Below are 14,658 nucleotides of genomic sequence, written 5' to 3'. Positions count from 1 at the left end.
CTATTAAAAAAATCAAAATTTCTCAGTTTGAAAAGTTGAAAATGTTCAAATTTTGAAACTCAAAAAATCTCCAAAAGTTGAAATGTTTTTAAGTTCGATACTCAGAAATTTCAAAGTTCTTTCTATTGAGTTTTATCTAGCACATTTTCGACTATTCAAGCTCAGAACTGTTCTTTTTTCCTAGAAAATGTAGTTTTTCCTAGAAAATTTTCTACTTTTCTTATTCAGAAATTTCCAGTTTTTTTCTAGAGTTTCTTGGTGGAAATATACTCTTCCTTTTATTCTGTCAATATTTTTACTTTTCGAGGTCAGAAATTTCCTTTTTTTACAGAAAATTTCTAAGATTTTTACCAGATATTTACTCCTATCTACCATGCCCCTAATTTCTCGTCGTATGATCTTCACGCCCTCACATGAATCGTCTGTCTTTTTTCACCGTTGGTCCGTCCCTCGCAGGGTCCTCAGATATTTTAATGGCCTCCTCCATGGCCGCCAGTAGACCGTTGCCACCCTCTCCTCTTAGCGCTGGGCCAAAACATTCGGGGCGACGGATTAGCAAACGCACAACGACGTTGGCATTCTCTTCAACACTCTCCCCTGCGAGAAAGAGGAAGATGGACGTCTAGGAAACTGCTGATTTGAATTTAAACCAACATGCTAACTCATGCTAATATTGGTAGGAGACCATTGACAAAAACAGCAAAGCGCAGGAAGTCCAGGTATCTCTCTCCTCCACACGGGTTCCAGCCGATGTCGGGGTAACCCTTCGACAGGAGCATCGGACAACTCTGCAGTCCGCAGCCAGCCAGATACGTCACCACCTACATTAGCGTCAACGTTAAGCAGAGAAATGGATTATTCTAAGCTGTTTCTCACACAGATTTTTACTTGTTTTGGTGTTTTATGGTTAAATTGCTCCAACCATTTCAAGGTCTTGCTCCTGTAAAGCCAAAGCCAGCTCATTGTTGTCAATGCAGGAGGCAGCAGCCACATCCAGAGGCGTTGACCCACGCATGCCTGCATGTAGAAGAAAAAAATTCAACTGTTCTCCACCTTACTGACAGCAGGGCACAATGCAACAGAATAAGGATCATTTGCATCTATTTTTGGTATTTCTTTCCTTTTGCTTATTTATTCTCTCACAGATTTACTCCATCCTCAAAGATATGGATTTAAATGAATGTAATCTAGGCTAGAAAATGAGCGTGCTGACCCAAGCCAATGCCACTGTTCTGCAGCAGGTAGTTCAGGTGGTCGAACATGGAGCGCTGGTTCTGCCGGCTGATGCGACAGAAGTAACACAGGAAACGACAGCAGTTTGTCACCATTTGGGGGAACCGAATCTCCTGGAAACAAAAGCCCAAGAATTTTTTACCATTTCCTAAAGGGAAGTAGAAGAAGAAGTGCTTTAAAGTAAAAGATGCGGAACAATTTTAAATTACTTTTGAGTCTCCACCGCCACCTAACACGTTGACCATGACCTCCATGACGGTTTCATGCATGCCAAGAGCTCTCATCAGGTTGGGGTGCTGATAGAAAACCTTGTTGTTCATGATGTTCCTGCAATGCAGCAGAAAATATGTAACCGATTTGGAGGAAGTGTCAGAATGATTTGATGCATACATGACTCACAGAAACAACTTTTAAAGGGGACCTACTACGCAAAATACTAATTTTGTTCTCTACTGGTACTAAAAACAACTGTAGCACTTAAAAAAACAGACCCAGGCTGGTTTTTGGAAATAAGTTCATGTTTGTTGGTGTCTGGAAAATGAGCCATTTCAGAAACCTCCAGATTGTAATGTAACAAATCAGAAAGCACTGTCCGTTACCTAGCAACCCCAGCAGACTTGCTACCTAGTAACCCCAGAGGAGTTCTAGCACATTTGGTCAGCTGGTTTTACCACTGAATGCGCTGTGCAATGGCTGCTGGAAAAGACAAGAGTTTGTTGTTGATCTACCATCTAGAAATATGAGATGTGAATCCTCCAGTGTCTAGAGATTCCTTTCGATTCCAATTTATAGGTTCTCGATTCAATTCAGAAATGATTTTCGATTCATAAACCAATTTTTCTTTTCAGTCTAGAGATTCTATTTAAATTATGTGTAAACAAAAAAACATTTATCTAAAACAATTTTAGAAGGTTCCAAATTCCATCAGTTTATATTTAAACAAAAATAAGATTGTGAATAAAATTCTGCAACTTAATTTACCGATATTAGGTTGGCTTAGCTGCCTGTCTTTTTCCTAAATTAAAACAAAATTCAAATATTTTTTACAAAAAAGTAAGCAGACTAAAATCAATTTTTGATCATTCTGAATTGATTAATTATTGCCATTCTCTATAGAATCTTATTGGCTGCAGTCTTGTTGGTTGAGTAGGAGGCTCTACAAATGCTTTTCAAAGATGTATGGCTGGATAATTGAGCATCTGTTTTCAGCCATTTTCACGTGTTAACGTTGAGTTGGGGGGGCGTGGCTAGCAGCAGCTTACTTGGATTTAAAGAGACAGAGACCTAAAACAAGGAACTCAAAATAGGCAGAACTGAGCAGATTAAAATCTCATTATGTAAGAATGATTTGGTGGAAAAAATGTAATAAACATGATTTGTATAGACCATAGACCTATCCTAAGCTGGTCAAGGAAGCATAATAGGTCACCTTTAAACAAGAAAACTTTATCAATGTAAAATCTTCTGACCCGATGCTCTGGATCATAAGCCTCTCTTCTTCTGGACCCATCTGGACGATGAGCAGCGATCGGATCTGCCCCAAACACTCCAGCAGGTCCATGGTGTCTTGCACAGACACGGCGTTGATGGCGTAGGCTTTGGGCAGAGCGCGGATCAGCTCGCCGAGCCCGTCGTACATCCTGTGGAGCAAACTGAACATCAGACGCACCAGTTCCGGGTTCTGGATGAAAGACTCCTGGGCCCAGTGGATCATAGTGTGGGAGATGAGCTCCTGAAGGGTACCTGAGTGACACATCGGGGATTCATTTATTTTGGGAATACATTTTATTTCAAGTATTTTAAAAATCTTGTAATTTTACTGTTCATTGTACTTGGTTTTGGTTCCTCCTCCACCTCTGGCACTTCCTCTTCTTCCTTTTTGCGGAAGTTCTTCACCTTTTCCACCAAACTGAGAAGTCTACCCCTGAGAGACGTGTCCACCTCTTCCTCCTGTGCTTCATGCTCAATGTGAATCCCTTAAGATACATAATCAAACAATCAAAATTGTGTTTTTCTTTCTCATTATTCTGTCTTCCAGACATTTTTCTTCACTTAACAACTTCTCCATACTTCAACTTATTTCAGCAATTTATATCTCAAAACATTCACCTTGTTCTGGAGACTTCTCATATATCTTTTGGTAATTTCAGCGTTTACATCATTTTAAATATTTTAACTTTTGTGGAAAAATCCTCCTGATTCTACAAATTTCACTGTAGAGAAATTTTTTTTTGCATCAAAACGTAGCCAAGGGTGTCTGCTTTGAAAGAATATAAGCACCATTGCTGTATGTTTTACTGTTTTCCACTCCCTGAACACTCCTCTTCCTCCATTGGCTTCATGTAAAATATTAGAATATATAAAATACAGATTAGCATTCAGGAAGAGCAGTGTGGTTCTGGTTCTGGTCGTGGAACACTGGACCAGCTCTACACCCTCAGCAGGGTCCTGGAGGGTTCTGGGAGTTCGCCCAACCAGTCTACATGTGTTTTGTGGACTTGGAGAAGGCGTTCGACCGTGTCCCTTGGGGAGCCCTGTGGGGGGTTCTCCGGGAGTATGGGGTACCGGGCCCTTTGATACGGGCTGTCAGGTCCCTGTATGACCGGTGTCAGAGCCTGGTCCGCATTGCCGGCAGTAAGTCGGGCTCGTTTCCGGTGAGAGTTGGACTCCGCCAGGGCTGCCCTTTGTCACCGATTCTGTTCATCACTTTCATGGACAGAATCTCTAGACCAGCCAAGGTGTTGAGGGGGTCCGATTTGGTGGCCTTAGGATCTCATCTCTGCTTTTTGCAGATGATGTGGTCCTACTGGCTTCATCAGGTCGTGATCTGCAGCTCTCGCTGGAGCGGTTCGGCCGGGATGAGGATTGGTGACTCCAAATCCGAGGCCATCATGGTCTTGAGCCGGAAAAGGGTAGAGTGCCTTCTCCGGGTCAGGGGGGTGTCCTGTCCCAAGTGGAGGAGTTCAAGTATCTCGGGATCTTGTTCACGAATGGGGGAAGAAGGGAGCGGGAGATCGACATGCGGATTGGGCCAAAAAGCGAAGCTCTCGATTTACCGGTTGATCTACGTTCTACGATCTACGTTCTCATCTATGGTCATGAGCTTTGGGTCATGACCAAAAGAACGAGATCGCGGATACAAGCGGCCGAAATGGGTTTTCTCCGTAGGGTGGCTGGGCTCTCCCTTAGAGATAGGGTGAGAAGCTCAGTCATCCGGGAGGGACTCAGAGTAGAGCCGCTGCTCCTTCACATCGAGAGGAGCCAGTTGAGGTGGCTCGGGCATCTGGTCAGGATGCCTCCTGGACGCCTCCCTGGTGAGGTGTTCCGGGCACGTCCCACCGGGAGGAGGCCCCGGGGAAGACCCAGGACACGCTGGAGGGACTATGTCTCTCGGCTGGCCTGGGAACGCCTCGGGATTCCCCCGGAAGAGCTGGAAGAAGTGGCTGGGGAGAGGGAAGTCTGAGCCTCCCTTCTGAAGCTGCTACCCCCGCGACCCGACCCCGAATAAACGGAAGAAAATAGATGGATGGATTAGCATTCGTATTGCTGTTTTGCAAGAAATGGCAACTTTTGTAACTGAAAATTGAAATTGACAAATGCAATCAACATTTGAAGATACCAATAGGAAGAACTTCTCACCACAATGAAGCAGGATGTCGTTGTGGAAATACACCAGCGTTTCTCTCACGTCCTCAGGAACAGGACAGTCTTCATCCTCTGGACCATGTTTAAAGTTGGTCAGTAAAATAACCTGTTAGAGCCGCAAAGTGGGAGAAACACATTAGCATCATTTTGTGTTAAGTTTAGCATGTTTATGGGTGTCCAAACTTTGTCATGTTGGCCAAAATCTCCAAACCAAAGTACACACAAGACAAAAAAGATTTTTTTTGCTGCTGCTGGCTAAATTGAAATCGGCAGATCAAACATTTTATAGATTGATAATATACGACCTGTGAGAAAGCTGCAATCAGTGCACCGACCCATGTAGGATGACGGCTCATGTACAACTTTATCCCACTTACTTGAAGGTCTAACTGTGACTTTATCTTAAAACCTCACATGTTAAAAACAGAAAGCACTATTTTTATTGCTTATCCTAAAACAATAAGACTTAGGATTTTTTTTAAAGGATATCAGTAAAATGCAATGACATTCCAATTTCACAACCTATTTTTTACTCTCAATAGAATGTTAGTTTGCTACTAATTTTTAACATTAGGACAACTCGATAACAAGGTTCAAGGGTATTATATTTCACAGGTCAATGGTTTAAATAAACAAATGTCCATGTGTTTCGGTGACCAACACACCAACTCTGTCAGATCATCGTTACAATCAGAGCAGCTGTTTAAATGAGCTAATCAGCGACCGGCGTGTTCAGATGATCATTTTATAATCCCAAAATAAACATCAAGCCTGAACACATGAAACTGTTAAGGACGGAATGTGTTGCTCTTTGCGTGGGAAACGTTTGCGGGTTTTATGGTGTTGGATCCTCATACATATAGTGGAGCTGCTTGTTGCTATGGCAACGAGTCTGCGCGTAGCTAGCCGACACGGAAAGTGGGGGAGGAGGGGATACGAGTGATTTTGAGTTGTTCTTTGACGGTTTTTCTGAGTTGTTTTCCCGTTGCTCTAAATTAAGAAGGTTTCATTTAGTTACCGGAACCGTTGTACCGGCTACGGATGGCAAAGAGAAGAATCGTCTTTTTGCCTTGGTGAAATTTCCGGATGTAAACAATAACGCGATGAAAAGTGTCTAAATGGTATCAGCTAATAATGAATAATAAAGTTGTAGGTAAAAATTCTACCACTTTTCCTACAATTGTAGTGGAATGTTAACTTTTGAGTTTGTTCACACTGCAGCCTGTTAGGTTGGTGATATTTAACCTACTTTAGCTGCTGCGGTGTTCAGAGCAGCTCGGCTCTGAGCTTCAGAGTCTGCAGCTCCCGTCGCCTCGCTGGTAAAACTTTGGCTCATAGCTGAGCTTGAGTTTGAAGTTACATCTCTTCGTTTAGCACCAAAAAACAAAACGGGAATCTGCTCCACGGTGGAGCCTCAACCCGCGCAGGAACCCGCTGCTGCTGATGAATGGCGGACGCTCCGGTCGGTCTCATTTAATCACCGTCACATCGTTCCAGGTCAAATTTAGATTTTTTTCCTGCATACTTTACAAAATGCCTTTCGGTCAATCCTACTCTTTGAATCTCGGATCATCGAGCCAAAGTTGTGAAAGCTTATATTTTCCCATGGCGAAGCGCAAACTGACTAGCTAGCGGTTCCAACACTACGCATGCGCACAGCAGCTTGGAGTCTATCAGCTCAGGTCCTACCAGTACAGTAGTTACCATTTTATACAGATTTCAGTAAAACCAACTAACTTAACACAATAAGTGAGCATCAATAGAAAATTAAAAATATTTTGGAGAGTTGATTAAATATTTACTACCTTTTACTGGCCTTAATTTCAGCTCATTTAATTTACTACCTTTTGCACGGAAACCCTGAAACAATAACATGCAGGGGATTCATGTAAAATAAACAATGCTCAGCCTGGTGGGGGACAAGTAAAGCCTGATGGCCCTCCAGGCTTATAAAAGTCTCCACTTGATTTCAGTCTCCCCCTCCAGGCCTGGTGTTTGTGTAACTGGTTCTGTTTCTGCTGGTACCTGGTCTTGAGGCGGCGAGCGGAACTCGCGGGTCTTGCGGGCGGTCTCTGCGGCCGACATGGTGAAGGCTCTCATCAGCTGGTTGTAGCGCACGCGTTGGTTCTTCTGGACGTCTTGAACAAAGTTGTCCGAGTAGGCAACGATGGTTTCCACTCTGTGCCTGAGCTCGCAGTCGCAGAAGTACTGCAGAAGGGTGCACATCTGGAAAGAAAAGCCAAGAGTTTTAGGTGCTGGCCTCTTCTCTGATATTAATATTCACCTAAAACGAACAGGTCAGAGATAGGACTGTCGCAATAGATCTATTAATCTCATAAATTAAAACAAACTCAGGGAGAGGGAAGTAGGTCAGTTATGCTGGCTTGACTTTGACAACCTTAACATGTAGATGTAGATAACATGTAGAGGAATTCTGTGTGTTTCTGTGGTTCAGTTAAAAAATATAAAAAACGGTGACCCACACACAAACTCTGGCAGATCATTGGTAGAGCAGGTGTTTACATTTAGCAGCTAATCTAGCACAACAATCACTTAATAGTAAAAAAAACTAACAGACTGAATGTTCTGTGTGTGGGAAAAGTTTGCATGTTTTTTGGTGTTGAATCCTGATATGTAAAGTATTGTTGTTGTCAGTTCCTATGGCAACGAGTCTGCGTGTAGCGTGGTTTTGCGTTGTTCTTTAACGTTTTTCTGCGTTACTTTCCATTTGCTGTGACCCACTGGATTAAATTAATAATACCTACATCTCCAGGTTTCGTTTAGTTAACGTTGCTGTTCTACAGCGGCAGCGTGGCTACAATGGATGGCCGGTAAAAGAATCACCTTTTTGCCCTCCAGAGTTTTACGCATGTGCGGCATTTCCGGATGTAAATGGTAACATTCAGGCTGTCCAATCAGAGGCGAGACACTCTAATCACCTGCAGCTTGACGGACTCCGGCAGCTTCATTTGAAGTAGTCCTTCCTCTGGAGCCCCCTCTTCCTCTTTGGCTTCTGCTTCCACTGCCTCTTTCTCCTTTTCTTCCTCTGCTTTCTCTCCATCCACTTTTCCCCCTTTGAACTCCTCTTCCTCCTTATGTCCACCTTCCTCGCCTTCCTCCTTCGGCTCAGCCTGATCGCCCTCTTGCTCTCCTTTCTCCAGCTCTTTCAGCTCCTCTTCCTCATCGCCGACCCCCTCGTCTTCAAGCTCTGCATCAGCAGCTTCCTCCTCCTTCTGCTCCTCGCTCTCTCCCTCAGCGGCTTCCCCCTCTTCGGCGTTTTCTCCTTCCTCCTCCTCTTTGCCGCTGAAGACGCTGGGATCGATCATCTTCAGGATGTGCTTGGTGTCCTCGTCGTTGAAGATGCCCATGATGAGCAGCGTGCTGATGAGCTTCAGGATCGGGACGAAGTGGAACTCAACGCTGCCCCCTACTGGGTCGCGCATTGCCTGGCTCCCGTCCAGCACAGCTTCTGTTACCATGCTAATGGCTCTGGTTTTCAACTCCTGCAGCGAAAAAAACCCAAAACTATCAAATTGGGATGGATACACTTAATTTACTATTATCGATTTAATGGTTAGTTCCAGCTGATTAACTAATAATGTTCGACCTTCTTTTAGTGTTGTAGTTTGGCCGCCATCCAGCAGAAGGCGCCACTGGTCATAGCTAAGTGAAGTCAGTTGATACAGAAATAAAGAAGGCAAGGCCATACCAGAACGGGAAAGAGAAACTGTCCAAATGGAGTCTGGTTTCGGATGAAAAATGCTCTTTATGCACCAAATTTCTGTTTTGAAATAAAGTATATTTCAAAACAGAAATCTTTCATATGTATGTAGTTACATGTAAAATATAAACACTCAACAAGCTCCTTAATTTTCACCTTTAGAGCGTTGCATGACAGAGCAGTGTCAACATCAGTCAAAAATGATTGATGTGCCACAAAGGCAATAAAGTTTGTGCTGCTCCTCACCAGCTGCGTTTCCAATGACCGTAAAATTGCAGAAATTAGAATTATGAAAACAAATCATTAATTTTGATACAAACGTGCATTTTTCAATACGTTTGGATGAGTTGTTTGGTTTTTTTTACCATATCATTCAGTATTTAACACAGTTGACAAAAATATTTTTAAAAGTTTTTTTTTTCCAATTAGGCAATTGTGAAAAAAATTATAAAATACTCAAGTGGGTGATTATCAATTAATCATTAGACCGATAAGATCAATTAACTCATTAATTCGATAATTTGCATCCTGTCATTTATCTGCTAGTGCTTTCTGTTTGTGTTTTTGTTTTACCTGTAAAGGAAAAACAGGACTGAGAGTGTAAATATCTGGGTTTGTGCCGACAAAGTTGACCGATGAGAAGTGCAGCTTTGGGCGTAAGCAGGTGGTGAGTCCGACGCCAGGCAGAGAATGGGCCTTCTTCACGTCAGGGTAAAGCTTGATGCTGAGCGTCTCCTCCGTCATGGGGATGATGAACTCCCTGTTGGTGCCCAGACGCGCCCGCTTAGCCGACTCCAGGTGAATGCTGATCAGCAGGTCGTAGTAGCCGCTGCGCAGAGGCCCGGGGAGGTACGTGTTCTCCGTGGCGTAGAAGAGCTGAGACTCGTCGACGTGGCTGCACAACGCGTGAGCCACTCGGTTGTTACCAAGTGCACAAACGGCGCAGTACAGCATGAGCGTGTGGTAGTGGAACTTCATGAGGTCCAGGCGCTCCGAAAGCTCCAGGATGTCAATACACCTGTAAAAGAAACAAAACAACTTTAATCAAGAAGTTTGGCCGTTTTTGGGAAGTATTTCTCTGTAAAACCTCTACCCAGATTGAAAATGACCAAAGTGAAGAATAAGGTTGTTTTCACCCCAGTAGATTCGGTTCGATTGGTGACCAAAGTTGTTTTCAAATATAAAAAAATGCACATTTTGTGGAATCAGACTTAAAACAAGCTTGTATATTTGCTAAAAAGTTACTTGTCAGTTAATTTTAGCTTATTTCAGGTGTACTAAGATATTTGTAAGATATACCAAAGATAAGCCGTGTGCTACCCAGCTGATGCTCTTATTCCAATGTAGCTCTAAACCATGATACCCAACTTAGTACAAGTAATATGACAAAAAAAACCAAACAACTAAATTAACAGGTGTTTTTTAATGTTTTAAAGCCCATTTTCTGACCTGTTTTCCTCTGGGATGTGGAGGGCCATCATGATGAGAGGTTCAACACACTCCACCGACCAACCCAGTCGCTCGCCTACTTTGCCCACCTCCGGTTTCAGGAAGTTATTGGGCATGCGGCTCCAGATGACTGGCGTTAGCATCTGGACGTCCAGCCTGGGAGGACACTGGGGGACGGGATTCATCCGTTCGCTGCGGAACATTGCTGCTGATATCGGCATGATGTTCTGGAATAAGAGAGACAGACTCTTTTAAAGGGGCAGTATTATGTATTATGTTGTCATTTTATAGAACAATCTAGTAACTATGCTATCTTCAGTACCTATGAAAATGCTACATATATAAAATAAGACTTTACAGAAATGTTATTTTCTGATTTAACGGTTTGAAATTGGGCTTCTGTCTCTTTAAGAAGCTTCTGCTCTTTCTGAAACTCCGACTTCATGAAGTCATCACAATATGGCTCCTCTATTAACCCTTTAACAATGTTTGCTAATTGCTGCTAGCTAGTCTGAAGGAGCTGCTCTTTGAAACAGAAACTTGGAAACTGCAGATTAGAGGAGGAGCTTGGTCCATGAAGGAGGAGCTTGGTCCATGAAGGCAGAGCTTGGTCCACGAAGGCGGAGCTTGGTCCACGAAGGCGGAGCTTGGTCCACGAAGGCATTTTGAGTAGCTGAATGGTTGCCATAGAGAGTAAAGGATTTCTCAAACATGCATAAAGGAATAAGATTTGATGACGGGATGATATAACTTGATGTAAAGTACAAAAAAGTTGCTTTTGCATAACACTGCCCCTTTAAGAAACAACTAGGTAATTTTTTTTCAGACAGGTTTTTGCTTAAAGTTTTTTTGTTTTTGTTTTAATTGTTTATCTTTGTGATCTATATGTCTGTGAAAAGTGCTGTTTACTTATTATTTTTTTAAATGTATTAAATTCCTTCCATAATTAGTCCTGCATTTACTCTACTTTCCAGTTTAAAATAAAACCTCCTATTGTTCTTAGTTACCAATATAACTATTACTAGTTTATCTAGGTCTTAAACCTGAGCACTGTGATTTTTATACGATTGGATATTTAGATCTGGTTAGCAGAGGTTGAAGTGAGCTTTTTTCTCTAACCTTGAGTTTGCCCAGCTCCAGCTGAGCCATGTTCTGATTGGTGGGTTGGATGAAGACTGCAGGGAACAGTTTGGTGTTTGGCTCCACCTGAAGGAAAAAAATGGTAAAACCTTCTGGAAACTACCAGAGCTAACATTAGAATCCCATCTTTTTCTTACCTGGTAGAAGGTGTTGATCTCCTTTCCATTGGCCGTAAAGGTCATGAGTCCCGTTGCCAGGTCAACCAGGCAGCCAATCACCATGTCTTCCTGGCTGAAGCGAGTCTGCTGGTTGCTGACCAGGTCTCCCCCCCACACCATGTAACAGTTACTGTGCTTCATGCTGCAGGCATGAAAACACAAGCATGGTTTCAGAGTTTTAGGAATGAAACATCTAATGGTGGGTTGTCAAACTCATTTTCATTTCATTTCAAGATCATGAATTTTCTTAAAGGGCCGGTTGTGACAAAAGGTATTTATAAAACCCATTAACAAACTGTTAAAATATTAATAAATACTTGTGTCTGCATCTGATAAGTACTTCTTATAATTAAATAATATTGAACATGTTTTGAAACTGATCAGTCCCTCCAGGATTTTGTGATTTATTTGAAATCAAAATCACTTATTTGTGGAGATAATTTACAAATATTCACAAAATATATGATTTAATGTACAAAGTCTGAATGTACAGATGTTAAGTAAAATTCAAATAATTTTCAATCATATCACAGATTTTGATCTTGTTATTTTCTTTTACCAAAAAACCCCAAAAGATTCATCTAAGATCGCAGTTAGCAGTAGTGGGCAAACTTATGCTAATCAGCCAACGGTGAGGCTAATCTTTTGTTTAGCGCTCTAGCTACGTTTTACTAAATTAATCAACTAAATACTAATTTATTTGGCTGTTTTGCAAACATTCAGTTGAGTAAAGTTCAACATCCGTGTTGAAGTTTTTGTTATCAACTGCTAATAATTTAATAGTTAGATGTTTTTATTCATGCTTTTATTTTGAAGTGGGTGAAGATTGTTAACGCAGCAGTTCCATTTCCTCTCATCACATTCTCTCTATTTTCTAAAACAAGAACTATACAGAAACAAAGTAAAACATGGACAGCAGAGAACAAGATATAAAAATTAATATATCTAATGCTGTTATAGAACATTTAAATTATAAAGTTAAAGTTAAATTGAGACTTAAAGTTTGTATAGCCTGAATTGACGTTAACTATTTAGCGCTTTAGCATTAGCTAAATACTGTGTTTGTGTAGCATCGCACGTTAACATTAGCAGAACTAATGTTTATGATTAGTGCTTTAGGGTTAGCAGAGCTAACTCTTTAGCTAGCAGTGCCTAACATTGTTAGCTAGCATGTCTGAAAAGAAAATGCGAGCATGGCTGCAAGTTAATGGAAACAATGACGTTTGGACAGATGAGACCCAGATTGAGGTGTTCGGTCAAAACCTACTTTGCTTTGTTTGTTGCTAAGCTAAACGCAGTATATGATAAACTCCTCATAGTCACTTTTAAATACGATGATGAAGTGCTGATGATTTGATCCAAGAAATTAAACAGCGCTTCGAAAAAAAGTGGGCCAAAATTCCTCAAAACAGAAAAATTACTGCTAAATGTGACTCTTCAAGCTACTGAAATATTTTTAGGTTTTAACATAATTCAGTTTCATCTTTACCAAATAAATAATGACAGTGTGGAACCTGTTGTGTGTTTTGAAGTCGGATTTAAATAACTCTAAAAATTGCATAACATTCTGTATTAAGAACTGAAAGAGGATGTACTTTCTTTTTGATATAAATGCATTTACCTGTCGTGAATGTTGCCTTTATCATCTCCCACAGTCACTGTGACGTTGCGCACCTTGGAGAGGTCAAAGGTGGGGTCATACTGGTGGTAGTCAGGGGTGACCCAGCCAATCCACACGCAGGACGGCTCCTGACCAGCGTAGATCCTCACCGAGTAATAATACTGACAGGAGAAGAAGAAAATGTGTGAATTATTCACCTCCTCCTCTGGAGATGAGCAACAGAGATTGAGGATTCCTCACAGTGGTGGTACTGAGGATGATTTCTGGGTCGTCTCGGTCGTCTGGGACCACGTCTTCAACCAATCGGGGGACGGTTGGAGGCGCAGGAGGAGGAGCAAGAGGTGTCATGGCAGCTTTCTTGGCTTTGGAGAAGAATCTGTTTTTCACAGTGGAAAAGAAGGAATGTAATGCCAAATGTAGCATAAACCCTACAGGTACATTTTTTGCTTAAGATTGTCGTGCTCCTATCAGAATGACTTTTTTTAGGGCGTCTTGTCACTTTAAATCTAAATAAGCTGCTGCTAGCCACGCACCCAACTCAACTTTTACAATCGTACGTAAAAATGGCTGCAAACAGATGCCTAATTATACAACCGTATGTCTTTGAAAAGTAGAAGTAGAGCCCTCTGCACAACCAACAAGAATGCAGCAAGTGGTTTCTGGAAAAGACAAAGCATTTGTCTTCACCAGCAGCCGTTGTACAGTGCATACAGCTGACCAAACGTGCTGGAGCTCAGCTTGGGTTGCTAGGTAACAGACTGTCCCTGCTGATTTGTATGACAGAGAATCAAGGCCATGCTAAGACAGTAAAAAAAAAATAATTTCTAGAATAAAGTCATAAAATTCTGAACTAAAGTTGTAATATCACGAGAAGAAAGTCTTATGAAAATAAAGATAAAGCATTCCAGGAAAAGCCGCAATATTATGATCCTCCAAATCTTATGACTTTATTCTCATAATATTATGACTTTTTTTCTCTAAATATCAAAACTTTATTCTCCAGATATGACTATGCTCATATTATTAAATGTCTGTTTGACTTTGTTCTCATAATTTTAGAACTTTATTCTCGTAACTTTATTTTTTTAAATTTTCTTAGTGTGAAACTAGTGTTTTCTTATAACTCAGATATAGATTTATTACGACTGAGGCTTACAGATGGTTCATTTTCCAAACACCAAAAATATTTACTTATTGCAAATGACTGGGTATTTTTTTAAGCTCTTGGGATATTTTTAGAAGCAGTAGAAACCAGAATGAAAGTATAAAAACATGCTACTTTAATCTAAAAGTCTTTGATAATGAAATATCTTGAAATTTTACCCTTTTTTCTTCCCCTTTTCCGACATGGTGTCCTTCTCGTTTTCTACAGAAACCTCCTTCGGCACAGACGGCTCCTTCTTCTCGTCCTCCTGTTCCTTTCGACTGGCAGACTTCTTTAAAACTTCGAACTCGGAGTCGGGTTCTACCACCACCACCTCCTCCTCGGGAATAGTGAGGGCCCGGGTGAGCGGCGTGGTGCCGGCTGGGACCTTGAATGTTTCGTGGAACTGGACGGGCATGCTCAGTCTGAGGAACATCATGTCCGTGTTGGCGTTCTGCGAACCAAACGTCTTGTGGGTCAGCTTCAGACAGGGGGCGCTGTCCACAGTGCCGTCCACACGGGAAACCTGAGAGAACATGTTTTTAGT

At 41.7% G+C, this 14,658-nt stretch overlaps 1 protein-coding gene across 8 annotated transcripts in view; it reads right to left on the bottom strand.

The window, feature by feature from the left end:
• The window catches only part of LOC102218820 (ryanodine receptor 1-like), a 127,378-nt gene that overhangs the window by 65,763 nt on the left and 46,957 nt on the right, over nucleotides 1–14,658 (bottom strand). For all 8 annotated transcript variants that reach the window (XM_023351631.1, XM_023351626.1, XM_023351629.1 and 5 more), the window contains 17 exons: nucleotides 14,291–14,637; nucleotides 13,208–13,343; nucleotides 12,968–13,128; nucleotides 11,326–11,488; nucleotides 11,168–11,254; nucleotides 10,049–10,275; nucleotides 9,173–9,617; nucleotides 7,818–8,381; nucleotides 6,904–7,104; nucleotides 4,873–4,984; nucleotides 3,066–3,209; nucleotides 2,703–2,976; nucleotides 1,443–1,560; nucleotides 1,214–1,346; nucleotides 923–1,017; nucleotides 686–821; nucleotides 414–597 (listed from right to left, as the gene is read on the bottom strand). In XM_023351631.1, the coding sequence (XP_023207399.1) occupies nucleotides 414–597; nucleotides 686–821; nucleotides 923–1,017; nucleotides 1,214–1,346; nucleotides 1,443–1,560; nucleotides 2,703–2,976; nucleotides 3,066–3,209; nucleotides 4,873–4,984; nucleotides 6,904–7,104; nucleotides 7,818–8,381; nucleotides 9,173–9,617; nucleotides 10,049–10,275; nucleotides 11,168–11,254; nucleotides 11,326–11,488; nucleotides 12,968–13,128; nucleotides 13,208–13,343; nucleotides 14,291–14,637 (3,527 nt within the window). The remainder of the gene's footprint in view (nucleotides 1–413; nucleotides 598–685; nucleotides 822–922; nucleotides 1,018–1,213; nucleotides 1,347–1,442; nucleotides 1,561–2,702; nucleotides 2,977–3,065; nucleotides 3,210–4,872; nucleotides 4,985–6,903; nucleotides 7,105–7,817; nucleotides 8,382–9,172; nucleotides 9,618–10,048; nucleotides 10,276–11,167; nucleotides 11,255–11,325; nucleotides 11,489–12,967; nucleotides 13,129–13,207; nucleotides 13,344–14,290; nucleotides 14,638–14,658) is intronic.

This window comes from Xiphophorus maculatus, chromosome 18 (assembly GCF_002775205.1).
Source record: "Xiphophorus maculatus strain JP 163 A chromosome 18, X_maculatus-5.0-male, whole genome shotgun sequence".
Classification (NCBI taxonomy): Eukaryota; Metazoa; Chordata; class Actinopteri; order Cyprinodontiformes; family Poeciliidae; genus Xiphophorus; species Xiphophorus maculatus.
This window is presented reverse-complemented; position numbering and strand designations above follow the sequence as displayed.